General features: G+C 35.6%; 2 protein-coding genes across 6 annotated transcripts; both read right to left on the reverse strand.

Annotated features, from left to right (window-relative positions):
• Window positions 1-218: 218 nt before the first annotated feature.
• On the reverse strand, window positions 219-5,261 carry LOC102629322 (uncharacterized). 4 transcript variants are annotated; one of them, XM_052439325.1, is made up of 4 exons: window positions 4,847-5,261; window positions 3,813-4,065; window positions 3,066-3,434; window positions 219-2,951 (listed from the first exon to the last, which is right to left on the reverse strand). In XM_052439325.1, exons 2-4 carry the CDS (start codon window positions 3,931-3,933, stop codon window positions 541-543), a joined length of 2,901 nt encoding a protein of 966 aa, XP_052295285.1. In that variant the 5' UTR covers window positions 3,934-4,065; window positions 4,847-5,261; the 3' UTR covers window positions 219-540. The 4 variants fall into 4 exon arrangements, with proteins under 4 accessions (XP_052295285.1, XP_052295284.1, XP_006486140.2 ...); XM_052439324.1 differs by adding an exon at window positions 4,689-4,719 and having other exon boundaries at window positions 219-3,434; window positions 4,847-5,257; XM_006486077.4 differs by having other exon boundaries at window positions 219-3,434; window positions 4,852-5,257.
• A 3,847-nt stretch (window positions 5,262-9,108) lies between these two features.
• Window positions 9,109-11,930, reverse strand: LOC102629033 (protein NETWORKED 4B). 2 transcript variants are annotated; one of them, XM_006486074.4, is made up of 3 exons: window positions 11,774-11,930; window positions 11,268-11,356; window positions 9,109-11,031 (listed from the first exon to the last, which is right to left on the reverse strand). In XM_006486074.4, exons 2-3 carry the CDS (start codon window positions 11,341-11,343, stop codon window positions 9,395-9,397), a joined length of 1,713 nt encoding a protein of 570 aa, XP_006486137.1. In that variant the 5' UTR covers window positions 11,344-11,356; window positions 11,774-11,930; the 3' UTR covers window positions 9,109-9,394. The 2 variants fall into 2 exon arrangements, with proteins under 2 accessions (XP_006486137.1, XP_015388155.1); XM_015532669.3 differs by lacking the exon at window positions 11,774-11,930 and having other exon boundaries at window positions 11,268-11,416.
• Window positions 11,931-12,124: the final 194 nt, after the last annotated feature.

A 12,124-nucleotide genomic window follows, 5' to 3' on the forward strand; every position in this document is an offset into this window, starting at 1 on the left:
TTATCTGAATTTTAAGTACAAAACTAATGCAGTTATTGTAATTGGAAATTGGGAGAAAAAAAAAAAAAAGGAAGAAACTATACTAACTGAATCCAAATTTCCGGTGAGAATGGCATCTGCACTCTTTAATTATGCCCATGTCAACATTCTCTCAATTTGTATACAGTTCTGTACTAGTTTAGAATGTATCAGAGTTCACTGCTCGTAACAAAACTGAATGAACAAAAATCTGAATATTTATTCTACATGATCAAAGGGTCCACTGTACATTACAAAACTGAACAAATAAGATAGAATTTTTTTCCAGTTTCTATCATGCAAAAATGAAAACCTTATTTTATACTTCTAATATATACTTCAGAACAATGAATTCAATTCTATGCCAATTATATAAATATAAAGAACCTATATGTATTGAGAAAAACCTCAAAAAATTATCGGGTGAGCAACAAGTAACGAACCACTGCTTTTCTCACCTTCCACGTCCATATGTTGCATTGTTTCGAGCAAACTCTTTTTGTTTTGTGACCTCAGGTTTCTTTATATGTAGTGTGAGCTTGTCCCAGAGCTAGATGGACCAGACCCTTTTAGCACTTGGCTAGGAGAAGAATATCCCATCAGCTGGTGAAGAGGGGAACCTTTTGCTGGCAACTCCTCAATTTCTGAAGATATTTTCCCTGGTCTGGATTTATTCAAGGAAGGCTCTGGTGATGCTTGTGTTTCCACAGGATTCTTATTTTTGTTTCCAGGCTGTTTTCTAACAAACTGTGGCCTCTCTTTCATTGACTCAGAAGAATCATATGAAAAATTTCTGCCACCTGTGATTCCCTGGCCATTGCGAAATGGTGCAATGATAACAGGATCTCCATCAGTAGAGCAACTTTTACAATGTGATAGTCCATAATCATCTGAGCAGGAGACAGGGTCAGCAGGTGAACAACCGTTGCCACGAGAAGAAGAAACTGAATTTCTTCTATTAATAGCATCATTGTAGTCAACAAGCTGACTAGGTGAAGGGGTTGCAGCCTCTGGTGTATATGGAACTATGTGAGTTCTTCTTTTAAGTGAGAACTTAAGAACCTTAGAACAAGCACCACACCTTAGCAGATGGAACCTCCTTTTGAAGACAAGAAAATCTGCTGGGAGCTGCAGTGGATACAAGCAACTGTAACAAGTTATGAAAGGGGCGCCTCCAGCTGTGGGACGGAGATGTCTCTTTGCCACGAAATGTTTCTCCTTCAAACAATGATCTTCGTGCCTTTGATAATCAGACTTGGTTTCACAGTGCCATAGGGGGAATTTGGAGTCTGCAAATTGTTGGGGGCTTGAGGGACAAGGGCCATTGGAATTGTAACAACTGGCACCAGAGTGGACGGGGAAGCTACGGAGTCCTTTATTATGAGAAAGGAAGGGTGGAGGCAATGGCACTGAGCACTGCAAGTCTTGCGAATAGCAATGCATATAGGAGCAGCTCATATGCTGTCTATTGGCTGTTGCTTCCCCTGAGAAGGGTATGTGTGGGAGTTTATGCTGGTGAGGCCAGTTGCTCACCGGCATCCTTCTTTCAGCACACCTATAATAGTCATGTAAAAATTCATCTTCGGGTATCTCACTACTGTTCTGGGCAGGATTATACTTCTCCATACTAGCAATGCCTGCGGAAACCCTTCTATTTGCCTTTTCATTTACATGGCAAGTTTTGTTAATTCGATCCTGCAGTTCATAAACCATTTTCAGCAGTTTGATCTTTTCCTGTTCACCTGGGCTGTGATGGAACTCATCTTGCAATGGACTGGATGTGCTAACACTTTCATAGCCAGCTGGAAAACGTCTTTGATAGAAAGGCAATGGAGATGCAAATTCATCATCCTGTAATCTTGTCACATTGCTTACTGGAAGGCCATGTCCTGTGGATCCTAGCAACTCATCCCCACTCCACTTCCTGTAATCTGTGATATAAGGCCTTGTATCAGGCGAAGCTGATGAATGATTCCTGGGATGTTGCATTTTGGAATTACCATTCATAATGCTATTCCCCAGTATCAACTTGTCCCTTCTGCACCGTTTTTCAGATGTAACGGAGTTCGCAACCTGGAAAGTATTTTCATGTAAATTCACATGCTGGTGAGGGACTTGGTCATCCGCTCCATCATATGACGAGACACTGCCATCATACTCATAAGAGTTTCTGAATCTGGGGGATTTAGCCTTGAAGTATTCAGCTTTGCTGCTGACGTCAGATTGGGGGCTGAAAAAATCTCTGCGTTCATAACTGAGGTTGACATTCATCTGACGCTGCTTTGGCTGTTCATCGGGGGAAGATAAAAGAACATCCGATGAAAAGCTTTCTGCTGCCAGCTTATGAGAAGTAACAGTAGAATTGTTTTCCTTTCCTGCCATGTTGTCAGTAGTTGAGCTTCTCACAGTTGTATTACTCTGACTATTAACGTCCTCTGCCAATTTTGCTCCGGCATGCGGTGAGCTCATCTCATTTAACTCCACTTCTGAATTTGCTCTCGCCAATTGAGACAGATCTTCATTTTCATGATTAGCATCCTCAAATGATGAACAAACTTTAATGGAAACTCCAGGCTGTTTGATGTTGCAATCCTGAGACTCATAGTGATCACTTTTGTTGTTTTGATCTTCATCTGATGAATTTAACTCTTCAGAATTTGCAACACTGCAATCTCTGGATAGTTGTTTATCCAAAGAACATTCACCTGATGAAGGAAGAATTGCTTTTTGACTAGAGCTGCTAGATTCCCCACTCTCAGAAACATGATCTCTCGATATTTTTTGGTCCCCTCCATAGTTTTGGTCCAAAGAACATTCACCTGAGGAAGGAAGAATTGCATTTTGGCTAGAGCTGCTAGATTCTCCATCTTTGGAGACATGATCTGTGGATATTTTTTGGTCCCCTCCACTGTTTTGGTCCAAAGAACATTCACCTGAGGAAGGAAGAATTGAATTTTGGCTAGAGCTGCTAGATTCTCCATCTTCAGAGACATGATCTGTGGATATTTTTTGGTCCCCTCCACTGTTTTGGTCCAAAGAACATTCACCTGAGGAAGGAAGAATTTGTTTTTGACTAGAGCTGCAAGCTTCTCCATCTTCAGAGATATGATCTCCGGATTGTTTTTGATCCCCTTCCCCATTTTGGTCCAAGGAACGTCCAGCCGAGGAAGGAAGATTTTCTTGTTGACTGGAGTTGCTACATTCTCCAACCTCAAAGACATGATATCTGAACATTTTTTGATCTCCTCCCTGGTTTTGATCCGAACAACATTCGGCTGAAGAAGGAAGAATTGCTTTTTGCTTAGAGCTGCCAGGTTCTCCAACCTCAGAGACATGATTCGACTCATTCATCTGAGCAGTTTCTGTCTCATGTGAGACAGAAGTAGTGCCATTGGCATTTTTCTTTCGATTTTTTACTGCAGGCAGGAAGAAAATTGGTAGAAGTTAGTTAACAAACTTAATCCATCAAAGAAATCTTAGTAGAAGGAATTCATGGCATTGAAATTACATGTATCAAGGATGGCTTAGCAATATAAGAACTTATATCAATTAGCAAACACTCCGTACAATGGAGAGTACCACTATTCAAAATCTTACACTAAAAGACTATGTCAATCTAACAAGAGTAATTACATCCTTAATTTCAGTCAAATAGAGAAAAATTTTAGAGTAGACCGATAAATTGGAGAACCAAATCATCCTAAGCACACTCCTCAACAGTTTAGAATTTCTAATCTCACATGACAAGAATGATATACCATAGTTTCTTACTGAGTAGTCTCTTAAGTAGTTACCTTGCAGAACAGTGCCACATCCACCACACTTGTATACTGGAATATTTGGTGGCTCTGGAAGCAGCATTCGACATCTTGGGCATCTAACCACTCGAACACTATGAGTTGGTCCACTCTCCATATTCCTCAAGATGTATGCTTTATGCAGTCAATTAGATTCCAACACTAACTTCAACACAGTACAGAGTTCATAATTAAACCCAGATTCAACCATGAACGAAGCGGCTTGTTGTAAGATTATACAGTCCCATGCCTGCAAAATTGGCATCGTTACAGAAGTTAAAGTTTAAAGTAGAAAGAGAAACTTAAGAAACTGTCATCATAAAGCAAGTGAACAAAGTTGTTAAAGTAGTAATAAGGTATCAATCTTTTTAACACTTTGGCAGCCAGACGGAGAGATTCTTAAATTTCAGCTCAAAAGAAATACAAATGTAAAACAACCCATTGAAATAATTTCATCTCTTTAAACAGATATGTTGTCTAAAACAAGCTTTGTATTTTCCCTTGATCAAATCAAGAATGAATCAAGCAGCAATCCGAGATCTACTAAACTGGGAAAAACACACTAATTAAGGGCATCAAAATATCTAATTTTAATCAATAACCTATCAACAAGCCACTGCTAGCAAATTAACTAACAGAATAGAATTATGCAACGGTCAACATCAGACGTATGCAGACATATATATATATATATATATATATATAGACAGACACGCATATATAAGTAAACGATGATGAGCAATGAAATCTAGTAAAGATTGCTGGAATACACAAGGAAATTAAACTAAACAGCTTTGATCATCAGATCAAATGACAGCATCTTAATGTTAATTTGGAGAAAGAGAAAAAAAAAACATACATGCACACACATACCTGTAATAGCAATAACTAAAATTTACAAGATCTGGGGATATTGAGTTAAAACAAGAAAAAAAGTTAATGTTAAACGAATTTTCAAACACATATATTTATAGAAGGGAATTAAAGGTGAAAACGGATAGACATGGGTAAAAAGTCAGAGACTAACGAACCTTACTGGAAATTGGAAAAGCACCGGAAGAAAGATTCTTGACGTGGAGGCGAAGTTGCTGCTGAATGTCGATGATGATGATGATGATGATGTGATGCTGCTTTTGAGACGCTGCAATTTCTACGCATACATGTATAGATAAAGATTGTATATAGACTTGTATGTACGCAAGTATCAAAACACGTGAAAGTCTTTCTTTCTTCTTTCTGGAGTCAGTCTCTTTTTCGGTACGTGCTTCAGAAGCTTCTTTGAGGACTTTTTAAAAGTCAAGCTCAGCTGCTCCACAACTTGTTCTTCTTGTTCTTGGTGTTGTTTTGATTCCTAAATTTGTGTGTTTTTTCGTTGTGTTGGGTGCTGGTGTTGGTTTTAAAAGATAAAAGGTGGTGGGGGAGGCTTAGCGTTGACGTCGGTGCCGATTGTATTTAAGACACACCTGCTAGCGCTGCCTCTCTCTCTCACACATCAACTCTCATAAGCTGTCCACTTACTTCTTCATTTTTCTTTTTTCTTTTTAATATTACGCAGATTTTTACACGTTTTAAAATACGCAATATACTATAATTATCAATTAAATTAAAATTTATATTTTTAAAATATAATATAATATTTTTTAAGTAGTAGTTTATTTCTGATAAGTAAACGTCACTAACGAAATGAAAAAAGTGTATTATTACAGTGATCTTATTGTATGATTAGTGGTAAGTTTATGAAATTTTTTTTTTGACATTTACCAAGTCATACCCTAATTTTGTTCTTTAATAATATATTATCCATTCTCTCAATCTATCAGTTCTTCCTTACTAGTTGGGTGACTTTTTTACTAAAAAACAAAATAAAATTATTTTTGGCCTTTTGTTATATTAAGTGAATAATTAAAATAATAAGTTGACTTAGATGAGTTTAGAAGTTAAGTTATTTGGTAGGTTTGGCCAATTATCTTAAATAATAACAAAACTCCACTATGTTCTGCCGTTTATAATAATCAAACTACTATTTGCATCATTACAATTTATGTATTTCACCTTACCTAAATCAATGAGAATTAATGATTGCCATGTATGTCAATCAAGAGAAGGGACATTAATACGTAAAGTTTAATTAAATTCTATCTAGGGTAAAGAAATGTGTTCCCGATATACAAAGAGAAAACTCTACAATTAAATTTTTTATCACTTTAGAGGAGTACACTCTCATAAATACATAGGCTGCCCAAAATCAATCATTTGTATGCGTAAATACATTAATAGTAACTCGTTAACATATAAAAATCAGTGTGGATATGAATTTAAATATAATCTATTTGGATATAGGTCTTGTACGGAATCTTAAATCACACTCATTATTTTATCATTTTTAAATACTGATTGCGGCTGTATTGTAGTCATTCTTACCTAAGTGAGTATTACTCAATATAAGATTTTACATACAAAATACATTAACTAACAATGAACATATAAAAGGTCAATATTGGATGTATTGATAAATACAAGTGGGTCAACGGTGGAATTGGTTGGAAAAGTCATCGGGGGAGACTAGAAGTGGCCCAAAGTCTCCACGTGGCACTCTTTTTATCCAGGCGACAGACATACAAAAACCTGAGCTGTAAAGATCAAAGTAATTTCTCTGAATTTAAGGAAGTCTAAAGTGGGTACCACATCTTACCATCGACGACCGGCGGGACTCCATCGTTAATTAGGAAATCCAATCGAATTACGCCACCTGGCGTCGCTGTCAGTTGCCTTCACTGTCAAAACAGCCTGGCTCTGCTCAAATTCCCGTTTGGTGTTTAAGACCAAACTTGGAGGACTGGCCTTGTTTCCCACTGATTCAGTTTTTAATTCTTCATTAAGTTTCTTAATGCTTTGCTTGAGTTTTGACTGTAAGAAACCTTACATTGAAAAAAAAAAATTTTTTTAAGTCAAACGATTTATGAAATGGAATTGGCAAGAATCAATCTAGGGATGACAAAATCCTCGGGTTTGGGGTCCCATGGAGCCCCACCCCAAATAAGAAAAATTTTTAATAATTTTTGGGGAATGGAGTGGGGAAAGGGAGAAAAGTAATCCTCAAATTATTAACGAGGTGGGGTTTGGTATTGCACTTCCCACCTCAATCCCCATTATATATAAATATGTTTTTAATTCTTATTTAATAATTTTTATTTTATCAACTATAATGTCAATTAATAATTTTTTTAATTTTTATGTAATATAAATAGAATATGAATAAAAGAAAACCCTACAATATTTTTCAACTTTAAAACATTATTATATTTTTTTTCTCTTTTAAGGATATGTTCTCTTTAAATATTTTTCACTTTTAATATCATTTTAAGATATTGTTTCAAATTTTTAGAGATTTTTTTTAAAAAATTCAATACTTTATAATATGGTAATGATTTTATTTTAAGTCTCTAATTTTTGATTTACTGAAATTATATTTTTATATCTATTATAAAATAAGTAAATGGGGAATGGGGTGGAGATGAGGGAATCATTCTCCACGTGGGGATTCCCCATCCCCAACCCACTAAATTTATTGGGGAATAGGGTAGGGAATAGAGTCAAAAATTTTTAATGGGGTGGGGAATGGAGTAGACATCCCCATCCCCACCCCCACCCCGCCCCATTGCCATCCCTAAATCAATCTGCTAATTTAAAAAGGGCAAAAAAAAAAATTGGACGAAACATTCAAACATTCAATTCAATCAATACCATTCTCTGCTTTAAAATGGAAAGCAATGGTGTCCCCAAGTTAATGCAAAAACTTGGTCAGAGTCAAAGAGTTCAAAGAAGAATGGAATAAATTATAGGGTTAATTTTGTCCAGCACCCAACTGTTTCAACATTTATCGCCACGCACCCATATATTTTGAAAATACTCATTCCACACCCAATTCCGTTAATTTAACCGTTTATTCTAACGGTCAAAGGGCAAATTTGAAAATTTATATCCTAAATATTATTTGATGATGATAAATTAAATTTATTTGATAATTTAATTAATGAAATTATTATTAATTACCTTTAAATAAAATTTTTTAATGTAAACATTAATTATTAAATTAACATTTTATCTCATTTTATTTTTCTCTAATTCAAGATAAGGGGTATTTCGGATATTTACTTAAATTTCAAATAGCTCCGTTAAACATAACGGTCAAATTAACGGAATTGGGTGTGGAATGAGTATTTTCAAAACATATGGGTGCGTGACAAAAAATATTGAAACAGTTGGGGGTAGGACAAAATTAACCCTAAATTATAATGACGTCAAATATAATATAACGTGTGCATATAAAGAAGTCACGATTCAAATGTCCGGGCAGAGACCGCTTGAAATTTGTTGTGTTCATTTTGTACACGGACCATTTGAAAGCGCCCTCACATTTAGTACTTCCTTCTAAAGAGGGGAAATATTCTGGAACAATGACTTTTTTCTTTTTTTTTTAAAGTTAATGAAAACGTCATACAATTGAAAGTAACACGTATGTCTTATGGTTTAATTATAATTATGTGATTGAAAGTTTTTAAAAAATTTTGGACTCATTTTTTGAAAACACAATTATCAAGATTTTCGATCAGCCATCACAAATAATTTTAAATGGATTTATTTAAAAAAAATAAAACTAAAATAAACAATCAAAAAGTTACTCGCATCATTACACTCTTTGCGAATTTTTGACAAGAAATATGTTAATTATTTCAAAAGAAAATAGAAGTTTTCAAATATACAGATTCCCAAAAAACCGTGAGTACCTCGTAACTTTAATTTCCTCGAATATTTTAAATTGTTTATTTAATATTTATTAAATTAAATTACTTATTACTCCATTGGAGTCTATGAAAAGCCTCTGATATGTGGTTGAGTGATCCATGTCAATAAATTGTTACTTTAATTTCCTCTAATATTTTAAATTATTTATTACTCTCTCTCTCTCTGTGTATATATATATAAATAATAACAAGTGATAATAAATATTTAAAAAAAACATGTATATTATATTTTCTAAGGACATGAAAATTAGTATCTGAGTGCAAATTTAGTGATATTAACGCACGAAAATTTTGGCTGAGGGTCTATCTAAAGGTTTAAGTTAATAAAATGAAAATCTGTGCAGAATATTTTACAAACAGAATAAAATAACACGAGAAAATAAAATTAATGTGGCACTTTTTCTTTTTCTTTATCAAAATAGAACCGACTGCATTTTCACTTTCATTTATACTTGTGCTTTGAATTACCACATACCCTACTTTGTCCATATAAAAAATGTAGTAATTTCTAGTTCATCTTAAAACACAAAAATAGAGAGTAACATCAGCTTATAGATTGCCTAAGCAATAAGCATTAATTTAAACATCCAGTATAAGTTGAACACACTCACACAGGTTTAGATGCCAACTAAAAAGTAAAAAAATTCCCAGCAACAAAGATATTTGAAAAGCTAGTTGACAATATTTAAGCTTCAACAACATACAACACTTCAAAGGAAAATGAAAGCTCAAGTTTTGGAAATTTACTAGACCAATAATGGAGCGAAATCGAATTTATGCAGCCATAACTGCAGGCCTTTTGTACCCAAGAAACGCTTGGCGAAGTTCTTGATACCCACTCCTATAATGCTCCAGCGAGAAACAAAGCTGCCTTATTGCCTCTCGCTTCTCCTCAGCCGCATCTAAGATGACCATTCTCTGTCGGTCCACCTCATTCTCCAGTTCCTTCACTCTGAATCTTAATTCATCTACTAGCTTCCTTGAAGATTCAGATGCAGCAATCAATTCCGCATGTTCCATATGTAGCTTTCGTGAGTGTTCCTCTATTTGGCCAATGTGATTGTCTCGGGATCTTGCTTCTGCCACGAGTGTGTTTACCTTTGCATTAATCTCATCTTTCTCTGCCATAAGCATGTCATATTTCAGTTTAAGACTGTCCATAATTTTGTTCAAAGCTTCAATGCGGTTATCTCTCTCACAAACTTCTACTTTCAACTGATTAATCTCACTTTGCATCCCCCTTTCTTGGGCCTCATGCAGACCTGTGATCTCCATTTTTTCAGTTTCACACTGCCTTATTTTGTCTTCCAATGCTTTTCCTTGCAATTCCCACTCTTTGAGCCTTGCATCTAAAAGGGCCTGTTTCTCTAATAAGCAAAACATTTCAGACTGCAATTGTGCTTTGTCTAAAGTGAACTTTTCCTCTGCGTCGCTCAATGCAATTTTCAGTTCTGCAACCTCATTATTACGGTCAGAGAGATTAGTTTCAACCTTTGCAATCCTCTCTTGAAACTTCAGAACCTGCATTCTCTCATAATCAAGCTTTGCATTCAACGTGGTCACATCATCTTGAGCAAGTTTAAGCTGGCCTTGCAGTTGATGAGTACCCTCAGAAATTTCATTAGCAAGTTGATTGTTTAATCGATTTATCTCTTCATCCGATCCCTTAAGTCTGTCACTACTTACTTCAAGCTCTTTCATCAACCTTTCAATCTCAAAATTTGATTCTGAAAGACGAGTTTCTAACTCACTCACATAGTTTTGCAGTTCAAACACTTGTCTTCTCTCCATCTCCAGATCAGCCTCCCTGATATTGACATCGCTCTTTGCCAATTCAATCTGAGAATGAAGCTCACTCTTCAACCTGGCAACCTCTTCTTCTGAAAGCTGGAGACTTAAGTTTAAAACCCTTAACTTGTCTTCATACTGAATAACACGCCCAAGTAGTTCTTCATAAGTTTCATTTGCTTCCTCGGTAAGTTCCTTGCCATCAATGTTTATAGGTGCATCCAGGTGGATTTTGACAGAGGAGTTAGAAAACTCTGACTCTGAGTCCGATGATGAGGGTGAAGATAATTCAGCCCCTTCCTTCAAAGAAAAATTAGAGCTGCCACCAGAGGTAGAAGATGTAGCTTGACAGCTAGTGTTGTGCAAACCCATCTTACGATCAGGAGTCAGCAGTGGAGAGCCTTGGGCAAAGCCAGATTTAGTGTTACCAGAACCCTGCAGTGGAATATCTGATGGTACATTCTTTTGTAATTCTCCAGTCAGATGATCGTAGCGCTCAGCCAAAGATTGATACAAGTGATAGAAATCCTCAATGTGAGCAGTCAACTCCGGCCCATGAAATTTTGACAAAGATTCACCATCTTCTATCAGTTTCTGCATTTGCTTGACACTCTGGTCCATCTCTGCAAAATTTCACGATTTTTTTGTCATTCGTACAAACTAAGCGCTTTAGAACGAATTAAACAGTAAATCAACATCAGAGAAAAGACCATTATCCCAACAAGAGTATGATGCTCAACTGAAAGCACAAAATCCTACCATTGGAATATAAAAATGAGCTCACGAATGAACTTCAAACCAGCAAACAAATAAATTACCGAGAAACAAACAGGGAGTAAGGAAGGATGCAGCAACTTACCCTCAAGATTTTCTGCCAGCCATCTTGAGCTTGATCGCGACTCATTGGATTCTGTTTGCTTCATATCAGTCTCCATCTGACTTCAATTACTATATGCCATACACAATACAAGCTCTTAACATTAATCCGCATATTTTAAAATGTAAATTTGAGGCTTAAACATCCATGTCTAACAAGAGTAGCTACAATACAGTGTTAGACTAGACCCAGCCTTAAATCCACAATTAAACAAAAATTAATTATAACGTTTAAGACTCTATAGCTCATAGAGATAAAGATGGAATTTCATCATCTTGTACTTGATAAATATTCAATCAATTACTGAAAAATTAAACCGATCGGAAATTCAAAAAAGAAAACTTCAATTATAATGACGAAGAGAAGTAATTATTAAGCATAAACAGATCTTGTAAATCTCAGGAGCCAAACACATCATAAATCATAAAAAATAAAATCAAATCAAATCAAATGAAACTAGTAGTAATGAGGAAGCTCAATTTACTAACCGTTTTGATACAGCAAGGCAGATGAAAAGCTGAAATCTGATGCAGGGAATTATTATGAGAGAGATATGTTGATGATAGAACCTGAAGAAAATGGGGACAACGAGAAAAGGCTGAGAGAGGGAACATAAAAAGGCGCTCTTAATTTGATTTTTTTTTAGGAGGGTATTTGCGCTTGTTTCATTTGGGTATTTTCGTTATGGTCCTCAACTGTTTTTACTATATTATTTATGGGCAATCCTTCGGAAATTAGTATTTCAAATCCCTTAACAAAATTGTTTTTCACAAGCACACAGAGAGAGTTATACCTCAAGGACGAGAGAAATGTACTTCCATAAGTCAAGATTTAATTCC

This window comes from Citrus sinensis, chromosome 4 (genome assembly GCF_022201045.2).
Source record: "Citrus sinensis cultivar Valencia sweet orange chromosome 4, DVS_A1.0, whole genome shotgun sequence".
Taxonomy (NCBI): Eukaryota; Viridiplantae; Streptophyta; class Magnoliopsida; order Sapindales; family Rutaceae; genus Citrus; species Citrus sinensis.